Genomic DNA, 26,587 nt, shown 5'->3' on the forward strand with positions numbered 1-26,587 from the left:
ATCACCAGTGTTTTGAACTGTGCATCTTTTAGGTTGTCTATCTCTTGGTCACTTAGAAGTATTGGCTCTGGAGCTTTCAGCTGTTCTTCTTGAGCCATAATATTTTGGTCTGTTTGCGCCTGTTATGTATGAGGTGCGGAGCCTTAGGTGTTCACCAGGGTGAGGCAACCCAATAGCTGGGTTGTGACGCTGTATGTAGGGGCGGGGTCAGAGTGAGGCAATGGCATTTTTTTTCCTGCTCTCTCAGATTTCGGTCCCCTCTGCTGCTTCCCACAAGCAAACTGGGCCCTTCTGGTGCTAGTTCCTGGATGTGTGGGCTTGTGCACCCTCCAGGACCCTGTGGGTCTCTCCAACGAACTCTGTGAGCCTGGGAGCCTCTCCTGGCACCTCAACCCCCGAAAGTTTTTCCAATTGGTGCTTTTAGGCTTTATTTCCTGGCGTTGGGGCCCTGGGTCGCGCAGTCTATGTCACTGCTCACTCCTCTGCCTGGTTTATCTGCACATGAATGTGTGACCACGATCAGCCAGACGCCTTGCGACCTCACTGGGTCTTCCTGTTGCCACCCCGCGCCTGGGATCTGCCAACTGCTACCTGCACGCATGGGTCGGTCTGGCTGCTTTTTCCTGCATGACCCCTCTCCGCCAGCCGCTGACTCCGACCCTCTTACTGGTCTGGATGAATGGTTCGTTGTTGGACGTCGGTACAGTTCAATTTTCTCTCTGTTTTGGTTGTGTTCTGGTTTTCAAATATTTGTTGTTCATCAACTGGGTTGTGCGAGGATGTACAGTGTTTCCACCTATGCCTCCATCTCGGCCAGAAGTCCAAAGCCCAGGGATTCTAAAGAGCAGCCACAACCTGGAACAGTCTGGTGTCCTCCCCAGCCACCACTGTCACAGAGCCTCAGTCACCACTGACCTGCAGACTCTCATTTGCTCCCCTTGGTCACTCACCACTGACCTGCAGATTCCCTCTCACCTGTGCCTCTTAGATGAGACCTCCCCTCCCGCAGAAGAGACCTCCCCTCCCACAGAATCACCCCCAGCCCAAGAAGGCATCTCTGCTGACATCTGTTGGTCTGTCCAAGACGAAACTCCTCATCACCCTGTGTCCCAGAGTACTCTAGTGTAGTTAATCCAAAAGGTCCTGCAGGGCAGAGGCCTGAAGTCACTGAAGCTCTTTCCTCCCACCTCCCATAGCCCCACCGTTTTCCAGACTATGGCTCAATTCAACCAGGCCAGGGGAAACACTCCCAGCAGGTGGGAAGCACACCAAACTGGTGTCCCCCAAGCTCTCTGGAACTTGCTCACATGCTCCCCACAACATAGTGACCTTTCCAAACCCCAGCCAGACCACACCCTTCCCTCCCCTCTCCTGTCATCACTAAACTTATCTCATTCTCAGACTGCAGCTTGAGTCCCCTCTGCAGAGCCCCCCATCACCTTTCACGATGGGTCTCCACAGCCCTCTCTCCTGTAGCACTGATCACAGCCGCTACAGCCTGCAGCATGGAACTGGAGGCTCCACCAGGCAGGACTGTGCCTGTGTGCTCACCATGTGTTCCAGTCCAAGCACAGTGCTGAGCTTGCACTAAATGGAAAGTATATGTTGAATGCAGAAACGCTGAAGTCAAACCGTGGACTTAGGATGACTTACTTTTAAAGCTCCAATAATAGTTATATAATTTCTGCCTTGAAAATCTGAGATATTAAAAAGCATCTTGTAATAAAAAGAACAGATGCCTGAGAGTTATATCCATTAAGAGAGCCAACATAATGATTGAGAGATTAAATAACTTACTCAAGTTCATTTTTCAAGGATCCCTAGAATTCACTGAAAGTTTGTACACTCTGAACAGTATTTTCCCATCTTCCCTTACTCCCAATGATTTCTTTAAATCTTAGAGAAAATGTGCTTATTTTATGCTAAATGACAGAACACCTCTTACCCCTGGTCTATTTACTACTTTTCTCATAGTAACGATCACTGCACTAAAGCTTAATGTGGTCCTTTATATATGCTCAAATCTAAGTTTAGAGCAGATTCTCTCTTTGTTCTCATTTTTTAAAAAAAAAACCCCTTCTGAAAGCTCAGAACCCATTCAGATCTTATTGCTTCAGTTAGAAATTAATGCACAGGAGTGAAATAATGAGTACAGAATAACAGTTTCTCAGAAGTAAGGATTAATAGCAATGCACAAGATCAGATTTAAAGAGGTGTGTGTTTCTGCAAGATGTTACTTTCAATATTCACAGGAGCAAAAAGATGAACCACCTACCCATCGTAAGACTGGTAAGTGGTCACATGAATCATACGAAGGAGTATATGTAGCTTCTAAAAACGATCAGTAAACAGCCCTGGCTGGTGTAGCTCAGTGGATTGAGCACGGGCCTGTGAACCAAAAGATCGCGGTTCAATTCCTAGTCAGGGCACATGCCTGGGTTGCAGGCCAATTCCTGGAACCCAGCCCCTAGCAGGGGCCAATTCCTAGCAGGGGATGCACCAGAAGCAACCATACATTGATATTTCTCTCCCTCTCTCCTTCCCTTCCCTTCTAAAGATAATTAAATAAAATTTAAAAAATAATAGTTCTAAAAACGATCAGTAAACAGACCTAGAAATGCACAGTAAAGCACATAATATATGTCAAACCAATGAGCACAAAACAGCATCTAGATGACAGTAATCATCTAGACACTGTCATCTAGTCCCCAAACTGTCATCTAGTCCCCACCCACACCTGCCAGGACAGAGACAGAGGGCTATACACACTACTGGTGTGCTGGGTTTATAGCCTCCCCTTTAATTAAAAAACAAAACAAAAATAAAACAAACCCACAAGCAAAAAAAACAATCAATAAATCACTCAGCAATATAATATCCTAAATTTTCAACCAACCATTCATTTAACCCATGAATTTTCAAGTGATAGATGATTAAAACAAGTTCTTAAATCTGTATTACAGTTTCATGCAAATACAACCCAAGAAAGGGACCTCTACAGCCAAACTCACAACACTTAGTTTTTGAGAGCTGTTCTACCAAGTGTGTTTTGTATGGGAATTCTTTCAGATCTCCTGCTCATGTGACCCACAGCAGAAGCAGTAGACAGCAGAGGACAAGGAGAGGCCCTAGTGGTCAGGCCAGAAGCAAACTGGTGGGTTTGTGAGAAGGATGGCACCTGTGAAGCTCTCAGCAACTATCGCCCTGAATGGCTAAAAATAGTACAGATAGCCCTGGCTGGCTAGCCCTGGCACAGATAGCTCAGTGGATTGAGCATGGGCCTGTGAAGCAAAGGATTGCGGTTCGATTCCCCGTCAGGGCACATGCCTGGGTTGCGGGCCACTTCCCAGTGGGGGATACATGAGAGGCAACCACACATTGATGTCTCTCTCCCTCTCTCCTTCCCTTCCCCTCTCTCTGAAAATAAATAAATATTTTAAAAAATAGTACAGATAATCTAACTGGGAGGAGTGTGTAGGCCCTCTACAGTTCACAGATCGAAGGACTAGCTACGGCTCACTGCATACCTCTATCTGCACTTCCTCAGGGTCAATATGCACAGAGCACAACTTCAAAGCTTTTATAAAACACATTTGACTGGACAAAAGGCCTGAATTCAAATCTTGATGGTGTGACTGTGGACATACCCGTCCACACTGAACTTCGGTTCCTCCAGCAGAACAGGGCTCCACTCAGAGCGCTCATGCAGTGCCTCACGTGAAACACGCCCTGTGGCTCAAGTGGTTGGGCACTGTCCTGCACACCAAAAGGTTACCAGTTTGATTCCCAGTCAGGACACATGCCTGGGTTGTGGGTTTGGTCCTGGGTTGGGTGTGTGTAAAAAAACAAACCCAAAACAACCCACGAGCAGAAGGCACTTAATGAGTTATCACTAATGGAAAAATACCTCAGAGGCAATATGTTGGGATACAATTATCTCTGAGCACTGGTAGCATAAATGACTTTTACTTTCTTTGAGCATGTTTTTATTTTCCTTATAAAATGCACATATATTAATCACATATATTAATCATACAAGAAGTTGTTTCCAACTCCACAGCGCCCACAGCAATGGCAGATAAGGAGACGGTCACTACGTGGTGCTGCCATGCATGGAAGCAGCTGCAGCACGTGAACACACGAACCAAAGTAGAGGCTTAAGGTGCCACCCTGACACTGCCACTTGGGTCAACCACAACCTCCTTAAACCCTGGATCCTGCATCTGTAAAATGGGTTTAATGGTACAGGTGTACAATCCCTTACCCCAAACCCTTGCAGGCAGATATTTTGGGAATTCAGAAATGTTTTGCTTTTAGACAGGTGATATAGTGGGGTCTGAAGCAGCACCCTGTAACGGTCACAATAATCTTTCTATGGGGAGATGTGTCATACACAGGACCACAAACAGCCTGGTGTCAGCTGTGAAAAAACCTTTCCACTCTCAGAGGTTCTAGGCTTTCTGGGCCCTCCTGAACAAGAGTAAGAACTGTGACCTATGCTTACTCATGTGGCTGTGTTGACCAGTCGTTCAGGCAGCAGGTAAGGCACAGGCTCTTCTCAAATGTGGCACCAGCTTCCTATGCTTCGGTGAGGGGACTAATGGCATCCCTCACCTAAGTGACTTGGAGGAGAGTGAACACAGGGAATGTACCACCTGAAAGGAGCTGGCCTTGCAGACAATAAACCCTCAGCCATGAGGGTTTGCTGAAGAGAACCTTTTTGTAAAGATAGTATATATCTACGTATAAAAGGAACATCTATATTTGAATAGAATATAAAATACCACCTGTGAAGAAAATGCTTCAAAGTGTTTTTGTATGTAGGTGGGATGAGAGCTACCACTTCTGAACAAGAAATCACATGGACTGCCCATTTAGGATGTGTCCTGCTGTATGAAAGGCCACTCCACCAGTGCGAGAATCAAGGATGAGAATGGAATAAAACATATATCCCAAAAGGATGATGGTGGTTCAAAGTTCTGTTAACCGAATGATAAGTAAGATATAAAAACAGAACCAAGTAGCCCTGGCTGGTGTGGTTTAGTGGATTGAGCACCGGACTGGGAACCAAAAGGTCACCAGTTTGATTCCCAGTCAGGGCACATGCCTGGGTTGCAGGCCAGGTCCGCAGTGTCGGGTGTGCAAGAGGCAACTGATCTATAAAGAGGAATCAAAGATCCATGAAGGCTGTTCCATCTGCTCGTATCTGCTCATCAAACACAAATATTTCTGGTAATACTAACTAGAGGCTCAGGAGAAAGAAAGGAAGACCCTTGCACAGTTGGAGTTGATTACATCAGCTCAGTTCACTTTTCTGAGAGATGCATAGGTAGAACCAAAACCACACATGCATTTGCTTTTCTTAAATGTGGCTTCCTAAATAAGTAAGAGACTAATTATTAAATAAAACTCATACTAGACTCAGTTGTTAGGGACCCTCTGACCCCACTCCATATAACCAGGGTGCTAAGGACCAGCTCCGACCCTGTGTGCAAAAGCCACCCCTACCACAGCACTCCCAGAAAGGCACTTACATCCAACAGCTGCCAGGCAGCACATTAAACCCTACAAAGGTGATTCAAGACCTTAGTCACAAATCGTGCGGTTCAGATAGAAGAATGTCAATAGTTTATTGTACAAATTGACGTCGCTATCAAGAACGCTTCCGAGAGAGAGAAAAAGTCCAGGAGGGTGGGAGGGTGTGGATGACTCCCCCTCAAATCAGTTCACCTGTCCCAGTGACCCAAAATAGAAAGGGAAAAGATGATGTACCTGACAGAAAGGAAGAGCTCCTCAAGTACAGGGGGACATGTCACATGGCAATCTAGATTCTTCTGTTCCAACTGTTCCCAGCCATGCAGGGCCAGACACTGAGGGAGGGCTGGAGTAGCCCACGTGTCCAGGAGGGGCCCTCTGAACCATAAGTTTGCAACTGGACTGGCAGGACACTTGCTGGACATGGAACCACTCAGGGGCCTCAATGAATACACATTTCCTCCCCATAAAAATATCCAGGTGGTTCACCCTGATACCAGAGCTGCACTTGAAAGCCATGGGGGAAAAGCCCTCTGTGATGTATAATTTCCATTAGAACCAGAAGCTACTTTGCAGGGATTTAGCTAAAGGGGACCAGACCAAAGGCCCACTGGAAACAGGCTGTTTGTAGACCCAAGTACCCACCTCTCGTTCCTGCTTTACCAGAGAAATGCAGCTGGGGACAGGGCATTTTGGAAAAGAAACAAACGAGAGTGCACTTGGTGGGGACATAGGGTATACACTAGCAGAGACCCAACAGTAAACGAAGAGTTAGAGCTGGTACAGAGAGAGCAGAAAAAATGAACCAAGGGCAGTCATTCATGTACATGCTGATACACGTCTCACACTGGGTTCTTCCAATAGTGGTTAGGGCTGGTGCTGGTCACCCACAACCAGTGCCTAAACAGCCCTCTCTGTGGGAATGGCTTCCCTGGTATAGACCTTTTACCCACTGACACCCAACATCTCAATGGCCCTCAAATTAAATGTGCCCCAAAGTAACGGGCTTCTCTATATGCTCAGAAGGCAGGTACTGGCTACCTACCATGTGCCAAGTAAGGTGATACTGACGGAGGCAGCCTAGTAGGTCCCAGAAGTAGGGAACTTGTGTTCCTGGAGGTAAGAAGAGGATGACCGGAAGCGATGGGAACGAACACACTGACAATCCAGTTAATTTAACTGTGGAAGTACAACAAAGGCGCCAAATACAACAGAGAGGCAGGGGAGGAGGCAGAACCCAGGTAAAAGTGACATTTAGGCCAACACTTAAAGCCGGGGTGTCAGACTCATTTTCGCTGGGGGCCACGTCAGCCTCGTAGTTGCCGTCAAAGGGCCGAATGTAATTTCAACTCCTTAACAATTAAGGAGTAGCTACATTTATACAGTTCTAAAATTATTTTGGCCCTTTGAAGGCAACCTCGAGGCTGATGTGGTCCCTGGTGAAAAGGAGTTTGACACCGCTGACTTAAAGGATGGACAGGAAACCAGAAAGAAGGGAAGCAGACAGAGGGGCTCCTCAGGGAAGATGTGCTCCTGTGAGAGCCCAAGCTACCATTCACGGTGCCTCCCCACCTTGGTGAGGTCTGCCTGTCCCTCAGGCGGGGGCAGGCTCCACTCGACCCTGACACAATGAATGGCCCTCCAGCGCTGGGTCCAAGAAAACAGACCTGCAGGGGTGGCTTCAGCAGGAGGCATGGGCTGTAGTGTGGGAAGGAAAACACCCCCTGCAACTAAAACAAACTGTACCCTTGAGGTCTCCTCGGCAGTGGGCTGTTTCCAACTGTGGGGCCCCTCATGAGAGGGTGCCAAGCAGGCAAAACTAGCCACAACCACCAACCAACCAACCGTAGGATCTGAGTGGGTAAGAAAATCAAACTGGATTATTCACATGCTGTTCCTACTGAAAACAAGCAAATCTCCAGAGGATGGGTGTTTTTCAGGGACAGCTCAATTCAATTCAATGTCCCGACCACTACACCTAACTGCAGTGGAAAAGTCCACTGGTGAAATGATGCCAAAGTACTCCAGGACTGGCAGGGATACACTTGACCCCATATGACCATGGAAAGGCAGAAGAGTACATGAATTTTCTCTTAAGACTTATTCACCGGTTGAATCACAAAGGGTTTGTGCCCTGACCGGCATGGCTCAGTGGGTTGGGCTTCATCATTCCACAAACCGAAAGGTTGCCAATTTGATTCCTGGTCAGGGCACATGCCAGGTTTGCAGGCTAGGTCCCCGGTTGGGGATATGCAAGAGGCAACTGATCAGTATGTCTCTCACACATCGAGGTTTCTCTCCCTCTTTCTCCCTCCCTTCCCCATTTTCTAAAAACAAATAAAATCTTTAAAAAGAAGGTTTTGCAAGTGGTTCTCTCTTAATGAGGAATGAACTGTCCAGAACACTTGGACCTTGTGGTCCAAGTGTTAGGACACCCCACCCTAACATTCCCTGCTGGCTAAAAACCAAATTCACAGACAATCTCAACCAATCAGTTTTCTGCTCAAAATTTCACCTGAACTGATGAACTCAAGTGTCACGGCACCAATTTCCCCTTTGCCAACCCTGGGGTAGAGCTGAACTTTCCCAAAGTGAGAGGGAAGCACAGCTGGCAAAACTGAAGTGAACCTGCGTGACAAGATCCCCAAAACACCCTTTCAAATAGGATAATATCAAGCAAGGCTTGTTAACTCAAGAGATCATCCACACCTAGTTACAAGAAGATATGGAAAAATCTTAAATTCTAACCACATATACCCTAAAGTTATTTTTATGAGCCAAAGTTAGACAAGCAATGTCTAAACCCCTACAAATCCACCGGGCACAGCAAGGCCACCACATGTTAGAATGGACTGAGAACATACGCACCAATACACTATTACGGAAGTGTGGTACTTATAGTAGACCTGTGGTTAAGTGTTTAACCAGCAACCTTTCCCCCCCCAACCCAAAATATTTTTGAGAGACTCTATATACCTTCACTGTGGTAACTTTCAGATAAGCAGCATCTCCTTCCCTAGGGGACTTTACAAAAACCCAGATAGTTCAATCTGCTCTCTCTCTCAACTCCTTTGAGTAAAAGCATTACTCAGTAGGACATCAGGCTCTTTGCCCCCAAAACCCAACTTACTAAAGATCATAATTAAAGTTCTTTCCAAAAGATTATCTGTAATAAAACCCCCAAACTACCCATATCTAAGATATTACCAGTCTTCCACTTCCCTCAACCTGAAGACCAGACTATTTAATATTTAAACACACGATGAGAGAGTGTGATGGTCTGCTCAAAAGTTGAGGTATTCTGATGTACAACCCTATTTTATCCAGTCCCAAGGGTCTTACTTGGCCCGGATGAGACCCTCACCAGAGGACAGGCTGTGGGACGAAAATAAAAATGCCTAAAAGAGAAACTTAAGTCTTTTCAGTCTCAAGAACCTGACAAGGAGTGAAGTCCGTGATGGTTCTGGCTGAATGCCAACTCAAGTAGGATTTAAGATAGCAAAGATAACAGGAGAAAATCGCCTCTTCACTTATTAAAAAATATTCTTAAACTTAAAAAAAAAGGGAAAAAATTGGGGACCAGACATTTCAATACAGATAGCACCAACAGCATCAGATAAATTAATCAATAGCATGAGACAGATGAGAGCGGGTCCGAGGAAATTCTGCCAGCTACCAACTGGCAGACAGAAGTTTTCTGAATCTGGAGTACTTCACTTTGATTTTTAGCACTTCCTAATTACCATGGCGACTGCTCCCAGAACAATCCTCTCATTTTCCTACATTCCACCTTCCCACCTCCTTGTTCTGGGATGAGGCTAAATTAATCCTCTGTTCAGCCTACCTCCTGAAAGCAGGCTAGGGTGTGGTTAGGCCCCATCTACATATGCTTGCAGCTCAGTCATACTTACGTCAATCTCCCCATCATCAATCTCTCCATCGTCGTCCTCTTTTTTTTTCTCCTTGGTAGCCTCCAGGGGCTCCTTTTCTTCCACACTGTGGACAGCTGCCTTTCCCTCCTCCCCAGGAGCTCCTTCTCCCTTCTCCTCATCGTCCTCGGCCCCAGCCTTCTCGGCTTCGTCATCCTGCCCGGTGGGGGCTGGCTCTTCGGGTACCTCCTCATCATAGTCTAACTCATGCTCGTCCAATTCCCTGGTGACTGAGGAGGCCTCATCTCTCAGGTCACTTGTGCGATCTTCCTCCCCACCATCCCCTTCCTCTGCACGTGGGGGGCTCGTTGGGCCCCTGTTCAGCTCCTGACGCTCAGAGTCCAGGTCCTGATCCTCCTCATCAGAGTGACTTTCCTCTTCCTCCTGGCTCAGTCCCAGGGCAGCATTTTCCTCATCCTCCAAATCGGAAGCTCTCCCCGTAGCTCTGTCCACATCCTGATCAGACCCACTTTCTCTCAGAATGTCATCGTCTGAGAGCCCCTGCTGCTCCTCCTCTTCATCCTCTGGAGAGCGAGGGTCCCGTTCAGGGCTCTCGGCCACATCCATCGGTACCTACAGTTCTGCAAAAGAGAGAGAACATAGATTTACAACATTTATCAAAATGGAAAGTGCATCTTGCCTTGGTTTTTCTGTCCTCACACTTACTCATAGATCCTTGACCCGTGGAGGGGACCAGGATCTACATTTAGCTTGGTCCCGCACAGCTCCTCCAAACCCCAGTCCCCTCCACAGACCACTACTGCTGGCTGTTCCACCATGGAGGATGGCAGGCCATCTCTGCACACATCACCTCCGCAAGGATGGACTGTGCTTGCTGTGTGTTAAGTACTTCACACCTGCAGCAACCTGGCAGGAAGACAGCTGGTGCACCTCTTCTTTTTATCAGTGATACCCAAATGGTCAAAAGAAAGTAGGTGGGATTGGACTGCTGATAAAATTCAAAAAACAAGGCAGCAACATTTGAAGGCATGTGTGTAACCATTTTTTCTGGAGACATCCTAAAGGGCCTGGAACAGAAACCTGGCATGTCTTTAGGAGTTCCCACGTTGTAGGCTGTCTCCTGTTCCTGAACGCACTTCTCCAAGTATGGCCCTGACTGCCTCATCAGATGCCCCGGCACGACCTTGGGCCTCACCACAGACTTGTTCGCTGGAGCTGCCAATGGATGTCCAGAAGGCGGTATTCATTCCCTGCGATTCTCACAGCAAAGTGAAGATTCACTGCTCTAATACAGGTATGTTGTGGGAAAGAATTCTGGCAGAAAATTCAATATATTTAAGTACAGTTGACTGCTGAATAACACACCTTTGAATTGCATGGGTCCACTTACATATGGTTTTTTTCAATTGGCCCAGGGAGCTCAAATCCGCATTGTTCTAGGGTCAACTCTAGCCCCTAACGCATGAAGGGAATCCTAGTACAGGAAGGGCTGACTATAGTAATCCTTGGCTTTTAGATTGCTCAGGAGGCCAGTACCCCTACCCTCAGAGTTGTTCAAGAATAAACTGTAGTTTCTGATGTAAAAAGACCAATATGTCAAGTTTAGATTTCATTTGTTTTTACTAAATTTAATTATAAAGTGAGTATTTTTTGGTTTTCCCAACTCAGTGTGCAAAGACAGTACATTGTTCCATTTGTTTTAAGCAGACTGCACAAGATGGGATAAGAGCATGAAACCAACACCAAACAGTCTATCAGGAAACACATTCACCAATGAAAGGTGCGGCAAGTCACCACCAATGAGTTAATGTGAAATAGTAATTGTGAAGGGTTCAATGGTCACTTGATTCTTCCAAATTTTTTATTCAAAATAAAGTATGTCACAGTCATACTATTTGGTAACTCAGCAAGATATGGAAACATACACACATATATCTACAAACCTTACACACATGTAATTGTTTTAGGTATTTATAGAACTAAAGATTAAAAATATGTATTTTCAAAATGTAGGCTTTCAAAAGGAGAAAGCCTGTGTTTAAAGATGCACATACTAAGAGTTGGTTCTGAATCTACAATAAAAAACATTGTTTTGGCTGTTAATGGAAATTATTATAATCGAACACACATTAGGACAAATCACTTAAAATTCATCACTTTAACCCATCAATTCACTCAAAGTCATTTGATTTGACTATGAAAATGATTTAATTTGTAGTCTTTTAACTACACTACCCAGAGGTAGAACCACTGAAAAGTATTAAGAAGTTAGTCCTAATATGGTATACTCTGCTGAAAATGAAAATTCGAGGTTCCTCCCATGACTCTGGCTTCCCTGCACAGGCAGAGCCTATCACTGCACACAGCACACTTCTATGGCCCAGGGTAGTGCACAGAGATGAGAAAGCTACCAAGGACAGGGCTGGTTTCTAAGGCCCCTTACACTCCTAACTATTCCAGACAGAGTATGGGGGCGGTTACAGCATTCAGCCAAGGGCCACTGGCAAACTCCCCCACCCTTAGTTAATGATACTGAAAAAACAGTAAGATTTTCCTTTGTGTATGATACCCTTCGCCTATCTCTGTATACTTTTTATTACATTGTATGTAAGAAATCTTCTCCATAGAATGGCAGGGACTTTCAGCTCCCCAGCTGCTTAAGCTAGCACCTGGTACCTTGTAGGCAGGAAGTCACATGGAACTGATTACTGAGCTTTACACATCACTACTGGAAACCAAACAAATTCTGATTTTCACATTTTATACTCTAATGGTGACCTTGACACAAAGCTACCTCTTAAATCACTCAACCACATTTGAATGTTCTCTCAAACTAGTTTACAAATCACACAACTAATACCCTGCAGAACCCTCTATCCCCAAGATTATGATTGGCCTTGCAACTTACTATCCTATTCACAAACTCTTACAACCTGTAACAAAACAGTCCTTTTCCAGGGCCCAGGTGCAAACTGGTTTCTGCTTTGGTTTCATTGTTTGCTTAGATCCAACCAAATTGCCTTTTATATTTAGGTAAACTTGGAATTAAATCTTAAAATAAGAAGTGGAAGAGGGTCAAACTTCAAATAATGCAAATAATGGGATGTTTATCTCTTGGTACGCTGCACCTTTATGGTTACGTGGGCTACTGCAAACAACATGGGCTTCTGAGGTCTAATCTGAACTCCCAGCTCTACTGCTTCCTAGCCTGAAAATCTTAGGGAAATTAATTAAACTTGCCGGACCTCAGTTTCTTCATCTGAAATATGGGGACAACAGTATGTACTGTACAAGGTTGTTGCAACAATTAGATGAGCCTGATAATGTGCCTGACATACTTTAATTTTCTTTTTTTAAAAATAATTTTTATGAGTTTATTTGAGTCAAACTAATAAATTATGCCCAGAAGCAAGATCTCAAATGCTCCCTGGCACACATAATGTGAAAGTGAGTAAAGGTAATCCTCAACTTCCAAAAACAATACTCCTTTCACCTGTAAGGTTCAGTTCAATTCTTTTGGTACATTCAGGAGTAATTCATTCACTGTTTCATTCAGCAAGTACCTAATAATCTATGTAATGCAAGACTGTATTATTAAAACAACTTCTGCAAAAATTCAACAGCTTTGAAAAAATTCAATAGCTATTCACTATGAGACCACCACTCTGAGTCAGGCGCTTGACCAATTTCCTCATATCGACCTCCAAAAATAAGTGATGGTCCCTTCATTGATAAGGACACCAGTGGCCATGTGAACTTGGAGCTGCACTTCAAGTTCTCGGTCCCAGAGCCCTGAACCATGCAGGGAATAAACCTCTGCTCCCTGTCGAGGAACTAACCCCTACCTTTTGCCATTGTTCCTGTACAAAAATGAAACCCGATTTCCAAACTAATTTTATAATTCCTTTTTGGAACACAGCCAACACATAAATCGGGGACTTCTATTGCACCAGTAGATTTTGCCTGTTTTTCTTTTCTCCCTTCTAAAGTTTTCTGTTAATCCAGCTATCCTTCTATCTTAGCCATTCTAGAACCAAAAACACACCTTTTTGTATAAATGGAAAAGTTAACATATTCACACAGTCTACTAGTTAAAAAATAGCGATGACCATATGGAGATTCAACTTGTGACACCATTTATTTTATGATTTTAAACTTGTCGTAAGTTTCAATCTTACTTAAAATTTAATAGGAATGCCCTCCATAGTCTGAATTATGGAAATTACTTCAACATTCTAAAGATGCAAAGGTAACTTCCTGACTCTCAAAGGTGATTCTGGGCACTGACCAGAAGTGGAGAAGCCAAAGGTCCTGAGTGCACCTGCTACTATCAGGGGCGGCTCAGGGCTCTCTGTCAGTGTTGCTTAGCCTTTGGGAATAAGGACTACTTTGAAGATAAGATGGAAGGGTTGGCTTCCCCCCTCTACAAAAATCTGAACACACATAATTTGTCTTCTACTTTAGGGAGCTGAAAACCTCCTGAGGTCCACCCATGGTCCCCAGATTAAGAACTCTTGCTCTAAGTATATTGTACATTATTTTATTATGTATCCATACTTACCACACTGTACTGAGACTGTCTGCAAAGTCTGTGGGGAGGCCCTCATGCCCCCCTGCAAAGTGACTGAGAGGACTCAGACTCACCTCTATATGTTCCCTAGGCTCAACAAACAAACATCTGGCACTTAGTAGCAGAGCTCCCATGCAATTCACTGTCTAAACTAGGACATTTTTGACGCTGAGACCGGAAGGAGGCACTGTTAACAATTACGACAAGCATGAATAAGGGCTGTCCAAGGCACACGGGGATATCCAGTCACTCTAGGAGGCCCTGTGAGATCACCTGGGAACTCACAATCTGAGGCTACTTCCACCTTGTAGATGGAAATACGCAAAAGGGCTCCCTGTTAAAATCATGTGGCCTGTCAAGTGTAGCCAATGAACTGGAGGGTCCTCTAGTTAGGCCTGCACCAACTGCCAGATGCACAGATTTTACTGTTTGTTCTCATACAATCACCCTGTAATTGAGGATTCTTGGGAAAGTTTAGAACTAATTCTTTATTCCTTTTATCCATAAAATGGTGAACTTGCCCAGAGAACAGAATGATAAATATTCCTGTGTTTCCACTACCTAGTACATTTGGCAGATGGTAACTTATGTTTGTTGAATGAAAGAATGATAAAGTCTCCTTACCTGATAAACAACCTGTTGCATACCAGAAGTAATCTGAAATAAGTGCCTAACTTTTAGAGGACTGTACCAGAACTCAAGCATCGTGGCTACTGTCTCATGTTCCAGCAATCACTCTGGAAGGCTGCACACTGATTCCAACAGCACTGCTAAAGCACAGAACATTTTGGAAATGTCTCTTTTGAGTGACCTTTAGAACCTGCAGAACACTCTCTTGGTGCTTTCAGTGGAAACAAATCTTCCTCCTTTCAAGGTGAGCTGCTTTGAGAAATGGCAGGAAGACATTCTGAGCCTGGTCTGGTTAAGTGAAGTGAGGTGAGTTACAAAGCCAGACAAGACAATTTGGGGTCAAACATAGGGTGTAACTATTCAGTAAGATAAATTTTCTCAGATGTCTTGTGTATTTAACTACCAAAACAGGAGTTCCCAAGTTTTGACTCATAACCTCTCGTGTTAACAACTTTAAATAGAGCAGTCCCTATCTGAATGCCTAAGTTTTGGTTCATTTGGTTAAAATTCTCATTCATAACTTCATATACTTACAAAATCCAAAGGAAGGGTGGCATGGTTGGTGAAAGACAACACTCCCAACTAAGTCTGATCACCAAAAAACCCTCAGAGGGAGCACTCACCTTGAATGATCTGTAGCTGTTGGAAAAGTTTTTTTTAATAAAGTTTTAAACATGAGCAAGGCCACAGCTTACCTGTTTGCTCTCTGCAATGATTCCACAAAGCTTTCTTACAGAGTCTGAGCATTTCCCACCCCAAACTGGAGAGGAGTTCCAGCCTTTGGTACACATTTGATTGGTTTCCGAAGGTGGCTGGGCTCCACGCATCTCAGACTGTAAAATTATCAGGCAAAGACTCCCTTCCCAGGACTTGGACATGGGAATCAGCCCTAGTCCAGGTTCACACTGATAATCCCAACCTCTGCTCTGGGCAAGGACCACTCCACAAGATATACAATGAAGGTGAATCTCCAGGGAGAAACGATGGTATGGGTATGGCCCTTGGTATGCCCCTGAACAGTACTTCTATATATGTCAAGTGAAGTACTGCTGTCAAATACTCTCTTCCACTCTCCCCGAATGGATCTGAAGACTGACCAACTCTTGCAACAGAGTTTGCTGGTATTTAAAATGATCAATGACACTACCCGGCAAACTCGGCTGTCATAAAGTATTTTGAAAAACTTATGTTTTAGCAGGAGCAAGACTGGAAGTAGCTTCTTCCAGCATCGTAGTTGCAGTGCGTTTATACTAAGGACAGGCATTCTTTGGGCTCCTACCCAAAGGGGCAAGAAAGTTACATATTTCTAAGAGTGGGGTGCGTCTTGGGGCACAGCCAATACGTACAACCTGTGCACAGTGGGAAGCTGAGTGAGCAAGTTCCAGGAGGCTCCAGAGAGCTCAAAGTTCCCGAAGAGCCCATGTGCAGTCCGAGCTAGCTGCCTCCGGAAAGCGAACCTGCGTGCCTCCCCCCAAACACTTAAGTGGGCTGCAAACATGTGCCACGCGAATGTCCCGGAAGAGAAATGACAGCTTTAGGAGAATCAACTCCACCGCAGGACGCAGAGGCAGCCGCAGGGAGCTCGGACTCTTAAGAGGTTCCAGGGTCCCCCAGGCCGGCTCGCCGCGGACGGAATACGGGATCGTGCTACCTTAGCATCCTCTACTCCGGGTCCAAGAGCCACGCTTCGGTCCGAGGGGGTGAGCAGCCCGGAGGCGGGGGTAGCGGGCTCCCGGGCCTGGGCTCGGCACCGCCACCACGCTCCGCGCCTAGCCGCCTAGGCCTCTTCCCCGCCGACCAAGCCACCTCGCCGCCTACCTCAGCGCGAGGACGGGGAGGGGGCCACGGTTCCGCTGGGGTCGGGGCGGCGCGGGGAAGACGTCCCTCGGCCCTTCCGCTCCTTACAGGATCCGGCTGGAGGCGCGACGCGGGCGGAACAAACGGGCTCCACTACCCGCGGGGGCCGGCCATTGTGCTACGTCATCAGGCCGCGACGGCCGTCCCGCCGAACGGCGGGCTTCCCTCTCTTGCCCCGCCCTCCACCCTCTGTCTTCCGGCCTCCGTGCCGCCGCCGCGCGCCTCTTCGCCTCCGCGCCTCTTCGGCCCCACGCCTCTCCGACTTCGCGCGGCGCGCCCCCACGAGCTCTTCACGGCGCAAGCGCGGCAAAAGGCCCCACCGCGGGGCTAGATGTGAGTTAGTTCGCTGCCTGCCGCAGGACGTTTGCGGGGAGGGCTTACGGTGTGGCGTGGTCACATGACGCATCGAGTTACCGCCTCGGGGACAACCGCTTTCGGATTGGACAGGTTTACCCTTCGCGGAGGTGGGAAGTTTTTTTGGGGGGGGCTTACAATTTTAAATGTTTCTGTCGAAGTAGAGAGCTCCCGTTTTGTTAAATTCAAGCACCCAACAGGAAATTAATCGTTTTTGAGATACTGGTTTAGTGAATTGAGCACGGGCCTGCGATCTGAATGGGCGCCGGTTCAATTCCTTGTCAGGATACATGCAAGGGTTGCAAGCCAGGTTCCCAGTTGGGGATGTGTGAGAGGCAACCTATCACTGTTTTTCAAACATCGGTGTTTCTCTCCCTCTCTTTATTGCTCCCTTCCCCTTTCTCTGGAAATAAATGAAAATAAAAATCTTAAAAAATGAGATATTGAGTCCTGGCTGGATAGTTCAGTTGGTTAGAGCACTGTCCTGAGATGTCAAGGTTGTAGGTTCGATCCCCAGTCATGACTCTAAAAATAACTGGAACAACATATGGATGGTTCTCTTCTCTCTCTTACTTCCTCTTGCTCTCTGAAATAAATTTAAAAAATTTAAAAGTAAAAGAGAGATACTTTAAATGTCAAAGTCACAACATTTTAAACTATTTTCGTGGGACCAAACAGCTCCTGCTCTATTAATCAGTTCAACATAAATATTTTTGAAATAGTTTAAACATAAAAAAACTTTTGACTGTCCCTGCTTTCTTAAAAGTAATCAGCTGGGAATTTTTCTACATTATTGGCAGAAATGTGAATTGGTTCAGCTACTGTGGAAATCAGTATGGAAATTCCCCCCAAAATTAAGATTAGAACTGCCATGTGAGCAGCCCTGGAACCTAAGGAACAAACAGACACTCGCCATGATAGTGGGGACTGTGAACCAGACAATTGCGGTTCAATTCCCAGTCAGGGCACATGCCTGGGTTGCAGGCTGGTTCCCTGCAGGCCACTTCCCAGCAAGGGACGCACGAAAGGCAACCATACATTGATGTTTCTCTCCTTCCCTTCCTCTCTAAAGATAAATAAATAAAATCTTAAAAAAAAAAAAAGACATCTGCATTCCCATGTTCTTGCAACATTATTTACAGTAGCCAAGATATAGGAGAAACCTAAGTGTCTGTGGATAGATGAATGGATAAAAAACAAATGGAATATGTATTCAGTGGAGTACTTATTCAGCCATAAAAAATGTGAAATCCTGCCACTTTTGACAACATGGATGGACTTTGGGGGTGTTATGCCAAGTGAAGTAAGTTAAGTCAGACAAAGACAACTACCATATGATTTCACTCACATACAATTAACACAAAAACAAAACAAAAGCAAGCTTGTACAGGCAGACAACAGACTGGTGATTACCAGAGGGGAAGGAGGTGTGGAGGGAGGGCAAAATAGATAAAGGGGTCAATTATATAGTAGCAAATGGAAATTAGACTTTTGGTGGTGAGCAGGATGTAGTATGTATAGATGTCAAATTATAGTGTGACACACCTGAAACTTCTGTATTCTTATAAACCAGTGCTACCTCAATAAAATAATCAAGCACCCAACTCAAAAAATTAGTTTTGAGATACTGAATTTAAATATCAAAAACTGAATACTTCAAACTATTTCCACCAGCCCTGGCTGGTATGGCTCAGTGGATTGAGTGCTGGCCTGTGAACTAGAGGGTCGCTGGTTTGATCCCCAGTCGGGGCACATGCCTGGGTTGTGGCGGGCCAGATTCCCTGGTGCAGGGAGTGTGGAAGGCAGCCACACATCGATGTTTTTCTCCCTCTCTTTCTCCCTCCCTTCCCCTTATTTAAAAAGATAAATAAAAATTTTTTTAAAAAGTTCTGTTTAAAAAAAATTTTTAAAAAACTATTTCCACCATGCCAAATAGCTTCCACTCTATTAAATATAATTACTTTAACACAAAATTAATTATTTTTGAGATACAGAGTTAACCATCAAAGCTTAAAATTTTAAAACTATTTCTGTCAGACTAAAGAGCACTGTCTTTTAAATGTGATCAGCTTAGCCCTGGCCATTGTGGTTCAGATGGTTGGACCAAAAGGGTCATGGGCTGATTCCTAGTTAGGGCAAGTACCCAAGTTATGGGTTCGATCCCCAGTCAGGGTGCAAACGAGAGGACATCTGATTCTCTCTCTCTAAAAACAATGAAAAAATCTGTGTCGGTAAGGATGAAAAAAGTTAAAATGTGATCAGCTTAACTCTGTGTAAACTTTCATAATCAGAAAGGCATGTCAATTTGAAGTATTTACAATTTGCCACCCACCCTGCAGTGGGAGCCATAGCGGCCGGCAGCCTGCGGGAAACCAGCGAGTGTGCTGGTTTCCCGCAGCGAGTGTCACTTCGAGACAACTGTGCTTGGAAGGGAACTGGGCTTGATTGAATTCCCTGCTGTGTCTGCCTTAAAAATCTGGTGTTTTTTTTTTGCTTCTGAGTTTTTATCAGCATGACAAACATCCATACCAATGTGGGAGGTGAGAGTGGGAGAAGAGGGAAGGGGAGGGCAGGGCAGAGGAAAGGACAAAGCCCCAGTTTCTCCCCGTCACGGATATCGTAGTCCCCCAGAGGAATGTGGTCCTTCAAAATCATGCACTACTTCTTTAGTACAATCTTTTAAAAAAATTTATTCTAGTATTTCTGTGTATAATTTTTTTAAAGATTTTATTTATTTATTTTTAGAGAGAGGGGAAGAGTGGGAGAAAGAGGGAGAGAAGCATTGATTGGTTGCCTCTTACATGCTCCCAACTGGGGACCTGGCCAACAACCCAGGCATGGGCCCTAACTGGGAATCAAACCAGTGACCTTTCGGTTTGCAGGCTGACACTCAATCCACTGAGCCACACCAGCCAGGGAAATATCTTTTCCTAATGGACTGTAATTGTTTTGAAGGTCCCCAGTGGTGTCATCAGTATTGCTCTTCACATTGACCTTCTTCCACAGACAGTAGTAAGTAGCCTTCAGCATCCTGTCTGGAGCTGCACAGAGCAGTGGTCGGGAGGCAGCAGAGGCAGGACGTCAAGCTTCCCGGGCCCCAAGACCTTTGCTAAGACTCTTCAGTTCCTAACCTCCCAGACCAGAGGCTTCCAGGGCCCCAGGTTCTCAGGACTGTGAACCCCAGGCAGTTGGGTCTCCCACCTTAGGGTAGTTTCTCACGGCCAGTGGACTGTAGGTGGCTGGGTTCTATGAGCTCTCTCCCGGTCAAAACCACTCCACCTACCCCCTCATGTCAAATTGCCTAGAACCTCCCCACCTTAAAATTCTTTTTTTTTTTTTAAGACTATTTATTTTTTTTAGAGAGAGGGGAAGGGAGGGAGAAAGATAAGGAGAGAAACTTTGATTGGTTGCCTTTTGCAAACCCCCAACCAGGGACCTGGCCAGCAACCCAGGCACATACCCTGACCAGGAATCAAACTGGTATCCTTTGGGTTTGGGGGACAATGCCCAACCCTTTGAGACACACCTGTCAGGGCCCGATCTTAAAATTCTTAATCATTTTGGGACAAGGGGCCCAGGTTTTCATTTTGCTCTGAACCCTGCAAATTATGTAGCTGGTCTTGGGGGTGATTACAGGTTTGGGAGGCTGGTGAGCAGACAGGCCTTTCCTCACACCATGTTCCTTCTCCAGGAAAACTCTTCCTTGGTGCAGTGTGCCACCATTCTACCCACAAATGTGAGTGTCTGGTCCACAGTAAAACTGAATGAACTCAGATGTTTGCCCTAAGTTATCTGAATGAACGGGTGAGGAAGGGAAGAAATGAGGGCATTAACAGAGTCACCGTATAATCCAGCAGTGCCATGTCCAAGTAGCTAACCCAAAAGAAATGAAACGTGCACACAAAAACTCGTACAGAATCGTTCGTAGCATTATTCATGGTAGCTCAACAGTGGAAACAACCTATCAACTGATGATGGGTAAATATGTAAAATATGATCTATGCATACATGGAATATTATTCAGCCAAACAAAGAAATGAAGTCTCTGTAAGAAGAGATATCAGAGAGAGACCTCTGTGCCTCTGTCTCTCACTCTTCACCCCTGTCATGCAAGGACACAAGAGGCCAGAGTCTGCCAGCCAAGAAGGAGGCTCCAACCAGATCCCTGTCATTTCATCATCCTCTTGGACTTCCAGGTCCCAGAACTGTGAGAAAATAAATTCCTGTTGTGTAAAGCCCCCCAGTCTATGGTACTTTGTCATGGCAGACTGTGCTGATTAACATGCCATTTACACGAACCATCCAGAAGAGGCAAATCCATAGTCACAGAATAGATTAGTGGTTACTAGGTGTTGGAAGAGGCTAAGTCCCCTCCAGCAGTTCCCTCTGCCCCCAGATGAAACCCAAATACTGGAGCCTGATGCACCTGCTCTTTATAATCCAGCCCCACCAACTCTTGTGCTCTCTCTCCCTTGCCTTCAACTTGCTCTACACTTTTCTTTGCTCCCATGTCTTTGCGCACGCCACTCCTGCTACCTGGAGCACTGTTCCCACTTTTCCCTTTCATCTAGCTGGCTTTTAATTGTTCTTCTGGTCTCCCTTGGTTGGATCTCTTTCCAGAGCCCTTGTCTGTCTTTGCAACTGGGCACAAGCTCCTAGAGGAAGAACTGATCACCCTGTAGCCCTGGGTCAGGCCCCAGGTCAAGCTCTGAGTTACTCATCATAGTATATGCAACATCTGGAGTGTGTAGGGTGTGTGTGCGGTGGGGGGCATTTAGAAAGACAGAAAATGGCTGAGATGGGATTAGATTCCAGGTCTCTCCAAACCTAAACACCATGGGCTTGAACCTCTGCTCTTTGAGCCAGAGGCCCTGGGTGTGTGGGTACAAGCAGCACCCCTCTAAGACTCAGTTTCCCTGCTCTGTAAAGTGGGGCTATTTACATCTGCTGCCTCCCTCTGTGGAGGGAGTGAAGAGATGATATGGTGACAGTTACAATTTGGTTTCTGGAGCGCTTTGCCCAGGGCAGGCCTTGTGCAGAGGTTCTCCTGAGCAAAGCCCCTCACTTTACTCCATTTCATAGTTGGGGGAATAGAAGGTGCAAAACTGCAGAGCTTTGATTTCACCCCAGGTTGGTTAGACCACAAAACCCAAGCCCTTTTTGACATAACGAATGATGCTCTCTCCAGATTACATTACTCTGGCTGTGGCCGTCGTGCAAGAGAAACGAAAACATCTGCTTTATCATGTGGGATCACTGTCACTAGCAGTCACTTTGACGCTGAGATGGGCATATTCCCCAGCATTCTGAGTGCGGACAGGCATGCTACCACCTTGAAAAAGGCCACCTGGTCAGTTGAGAACAATGGCCCAAGTTCACATTACGTACCACGTAAAATAGCTGCTGCTGTTGCTGCTGAGCTGTGACAGACCATGGAACAATGAATCTGAATTTAAGAAGGATGGTGAGTTTCATTGGGCCACAATGTGCTGGAGAACAATGTGGCATTACCGAGAACAGTAGACAGGTGTTCTCAAGGTGGGGTCCTGGGACCAGCAGCAGCAAGAGCACCTAGGGATTTGTTAAAATGCATTCTCAGAGCTCTGGCTGGTGTAGCTCAGTGGATTGAGCTGGGCCTGCAGACCAGAGCATCTCGATTCAATCCCCAGTCAGGACACATCCCTGGGTTGCAGGCCAGTTCCCAGCAGGGGATGCACTAGAGGCAACCATACAATGATATTTCTCTCCCTCTCTCCTTCCCTTCCCTTCTAAAGATAAATAAATAGCAATAAATCTTTTTTTAAAAAGCATTCTCAGGCTCACACCACAGCTACTGCATCAGAAACTCTGCCGGTGGGGGCAGTGGGCTGCCAGTTAAAAGGGCCCAGGCTCTGCTTCTCCATGGACTGGTGCCTTTCTTGTGCATGGGCACCAGGAGACATGCACAAGGATATTTGTAGGAGATCTTTCCCTTGTAGAAAGGGAAAAAACCCCAAATGACCAAAATGTTTATAGGTGATTATGATAATGTACAATATTGTAATTGTTAATAATTGCAATACATGAATCTCAAATGTATATGTATATCTACAGATTGGTGAAGCTGTTTTTATGTCCACTGTGAAAAGTTGCTTCCAGAGAGGGTATTGATCGTGACCACTCCTGTGGAGAGCAATGGGGGTCCACAGTAGACTCTTGAGCAGGGAGTGACATGAAGAAAATGGCATGTTGGTGATTTTAAAGCCCCTATCTTATAGCTCCTACATTTGAATCACCGTGCACCTGTTGCTTTTCCTCTTGTTTTTTAGTGCTTTGGTCCCTTTTTATAGCATGTCTTGCACTCTTTCTTTAGAGAGAGAGAGGAGAAGGGAAGGAGAAAGAGAGAGAAACATCAGTGTATGTGTGAGAGAAACATTGACCAGTGCCCCCCACCATGGAACTGGCCTACAGCCCAGGCATATGCCCTGACTGGGAATCAAACCGGCTGACCTTTCAGTTCACAGACTGACACTCAATCCACTGAGACACCCCAGTCAGGGCAACTTGTACGTTTTTGATGTTGGACATTGTGGATAAATTATCATGGGTGTGCTGGGATGGAGTTACGAACTCCCAAAGAGGGTGAGGCCTTCTTACCTGGGCCCTGGTTAAGGCTTGCTTCTGGGCCTCATAAGAGCTGGTCTGTTTCCAAGAGTGCGGTCTTCCTGGGAAGCAAACTTCTGCACTCTCACAGGAAAGCCTGCACTGTCTGTTTGGGCCCCACCCCTGCAGGTGCGATCTACAGCCTGTTCTCCCAGTGCTACACAGGACTGCTAAATGTGTGCTCAGCTCCTCACCTTCCAGGTGCTCTTTTCTGCTTGGGCACCTAAGCAGGGTTTCCTCTCAAGTCCGAGCTGCCTGCTCAGCTCAGCAGGCCTGTACTTGCTGCCTTTACACCAGCGAGGAGAGGCTGCAGGCTGCAGGGTGAATGGGGTGTGTCTTGTCTTTGTCATTTCCCTTCCCTCAAGGGTCAGAGCCCCCATGTTCTGAGTTTGGCTGTCCTCCACATGCCTGTGTGTCTTTATGTTGTCCAGCTTTTATGTTGTCATTACAGGGGGTGGGGAGTTCAATATAAGGATCTGTCTGAAAGCAGCATTTTGTTTATTTACTTTATTTATTTTTAGAGAGAGAGGAAGGGAGAGAGAAACATGGATTTGTTCCACGTATTAATGCATTCATTGGTTCGTTCTTTTATTGGTTGGTTCTTGAATGTGCCCCGACAGAGGATTGAAACCACAACCTTGGTGTATCCACTCTAACCAACTGAGCCACCAACCAGGGTCTGAAAGCAGCTTTTTAGAAAGGTGAGTCTGATGGACAAAACAGCTGGGAAGAGGGCACCAGAGGGCTCTCCCTTCTCTACGTTTGCCTGGGGGTGGGGGGAGTGGTGCCTCTGCTGTTTTGCTGAGGGATGAGGGTGGTGGTGTGGAGGTGGCAGCAGTAGATGGCGAGAGATGAAGAAAACTGCCATCCCCTGGGCACAGCAGAGCCTTCATGTGCCACTCTAGCCCGTGGAGTCTCATCCTTCCCATCTACTCCAGGTAGCCCCAGTGGGGAGCTGGGTGCTGTGTTTGGGGAGCACTAGGGGCCACAGCCTGCCACCCTTTTCTCTTCCTATGGGCTCTTTCTTCTTTCTATCCATCTCTGTTTAACCAGTGATTAGCCAGGTCCTGGAAATCACTTTCTGGGACCAAACTAATGAAAATACCACTGAGCCAGAACTCCTGCACTGAAGTCTATCAACATTCCATCCTACACAAACATTTGCAACCAAGTCCTGTGATGAAATATTACACAGCTATGGAAGTGGATGGACCATAGTCACTCTCAGAGGGAATGAATGTCTCAGCATGATGATGGGAGTGGAATTAGCAGGACACAAGCAACTATCAGAGCACGTGGTCCTGGTTATAGAGAACAGGCAGGATAAAGGATGCTATTTGTGGGCGTGAGCCTGGGAAGTGGCAACCTCCTTGGAGGAAGGGCGGGGGCTGGGAGGGCAGGGGTTTTTGTTTATTTGTGTGCTCACTTTATTCATTCAACCATTAATTTATCTTTTTTGTGTACCTTCTCTGTGATATTACACTTCACAATTAAAATGTAAAGAAAGAGAAAGGCACTAGTGGTCATTGGACTTTCTGGGGGAGTAGGCTATTAAAACCTATATTCAGATAGTAACCAGAGGGGAAGGGGAGGGAGATAATGTGGGAAAGAAGGGAAAGGTCTTCAAGGAACATGTATAAAGGACCCATGGAGAAAGCCAAAGACAGGTAGGATTGAGGGTGGGCGGGGGAGAGTGATGGTGGAAAAATGGAGACAACCGTGTTCAAACAATTAAAAATGATTTAAAAAAACCCCATATTCAGGGCACTTTTCCCAGATACTTGATTTGGAGGCCCAGTAATCTGCTTTCTAACTGGGTCCTCCTGGGTTCTGAGGAGGAGCTCTGGCTCTGAATCTGTATTCTAAATGCCTGGGAAGAGCCAGGCGCCTGGCTGTAGAGGGGCAACAGCCTGAGAGTCCTTCTTTCTGAGCCGGCTGAAAGGCCCCTTTGAGGTTTTTTCCTAAGAGAGGGGGTGCCAACCTTGTCCCTCATGGGGTGCACAGCAATGAGCCCCAGCCCCAGCAGGAAGGATCTGGGGCACCCTTGCCCCCCAGAGCCTCCAAAAGTGTGCCCACTCCCACTCTTTCGCCTGTGCCAGCCACTCCTCCTTCTGAGCCTGTTTCCCTTCCGTCCCTTGCTCTACAGGAGATGCTCAGCAAGGTGTTCTTCTTTCCTTCCCAGATCACTGTGAAGGGCCCTGGGGTGGGGGGACTGGTAGCTTCCACACCAGGGTCACCTTCAGATTCCAGACAGCTGAGCACCACCAATTAGTTCCATCCTGGCCTCTCACGGAGAAGGGGACTTGTCCTTGCCCCCCACCGGCTCCCTTGGTCTCTACTTCCTTCTGTCAGGACAACTATCAAAGACTCAGCCTGATGAATTTCTTGGGAGCTCCACCCCAGGCCTGGGAGGAGAGGGTCCTGGGCTTTTCTCACAGGTCTCCCTGCTGGGTAGGCCAGATCGACTGACGTGGGGTTGGTGCATTCAGCCATGCAGGGGGCAGGCGAGGGGCTGGAGGCAGTAGGAAGTTGGCCAGCCCCTGTGTCCTTGCATACGTGTGTGGCACTGCAGCCTGCGGGATGAGGAGCCTTCATCTGTGGACAGATCAAAGTGAGGGATTGGTTTCCCTCTCTGTCTCCCCTGGAAAAGGAGGAAGAAGGCATTGAGTTTCTTCACAGGGTAAGTTCTCGGTGCTTGCGAGTTTCTCCTGGGGACTGGGCTAGGAGGCAGTGGTCCCAGCACCCCACCTGGTGGAATGTTCTGTGGCGAAAGACAAGTGGTCAGGAAGGAGGGGGGAAGGTGGGAGGAGTGTTCACTGAGGTGCCAAGGCAGCAGTGGGTGGTGCTTGCACATCTGGAGGGGCCGTTGTGAGAATTCTGATTCAGTCCTCCAGGCTGCCAGTCTTTTCAGCTGGCAAGGGTGTGAAACCTTTGGGGGTCGCAGCAGCTCACTGGGATCCTGGGGTGATCATCTCACCTAAACAGAAAGGGAGGATCATTTTCAGGGAAGTGATGGGCCTGGGGCTCGTGTGGATGCATGTATGCAGCTATGCAGGGGCCTGTGAATATAGGAGTGTGGTGTGTGTTCTGTGTAATTGTGCACGTGGAT

General features: G+C 46.5%; 1 protein-coding gene and 1 long non-coding RNA gene across 7 annotated transcripts in view; one reads left to right on the forward strand and one right to left on the reverse strand.

The window, feature by feature from the left end:
- The window catches only part of ZC3H18 (zinc finger CCCH-type containing 18), a 62,337-nt gene extending 45,804 nt beyond the window's left edge, over positions 1 to 16,533 (reverse strand). For 4 of the 5 annotated variants that reach the window (XM_037142347.2, XM_037142346.2, XM_037142345.2 and 1 more), the window contains exons 1-2: positions 16,444 to 16,533; positions 9,447 to 10,045 (exon numbers count right to left, since the gene is read on the reverse strand). In XM_037142347.2, the coding sequence (XP_036998242.2) occupies positions 9,447 to 10,031 (585 nt within the window). In that variant the 5' untranslated portion in view covers positions 10,032 to 10,045; positions 16,444 to 16,533. Of the gene's footprint in view, positions 1 to 9,446; positions 10,046 to 16,276; positions 16,374 to 16,443 lie in introns of those variants that run through there. The other variant, XM_037142344.2, reaches the window with a different exon arrangement.
- A 195-nt stretch (positions 16,534 to 16,728) lies between these two features.
- LOC119047043 (uncharacterized) lies at positions 16,729 to 25,059 on the forward strand. 2 transcript variants are annotated; one of them, XR_005082064.2, is made up of 4 exons: positions 16,729 to 16,815; positions 22,025 to 22,300; positions 24,099 to 24,179; positions 24,532 to 25,059. It is a non-coding gene; the product is annotated as an uncharacterized LOC119047043 (long non-coding RNA). The 2 variants fall into 2 exon arrangements; XR_005082065.2 differs by lacking the exon at positions 16,729 to 16,815 and adding an exon at positions 16,853 to 16,946.
- The last annotated feature ends 1,528 nt before the right edge of the window (positions 25,060 to 26,587 follow it).

The sequence above is a fragment of the Artibeus jamaicensis genome, unplaced genomic scaffold (genome assembly GCF_021234435.1).
Source record: "Artibeus jamaicensis isolate MK-2021 breed Jamaican fruit bat unplaced genomic scaffold, CSHL_Jam_final contig_464, whole genome shotgun sequence".
Taxonomy (NCBI): domain Eukaryota; kingdom Metazoa; phylum Chordata; class Mammalia; order Chiroptera; family Phyllostomidae; genus Artibeus; species Artibeus jamaicensis.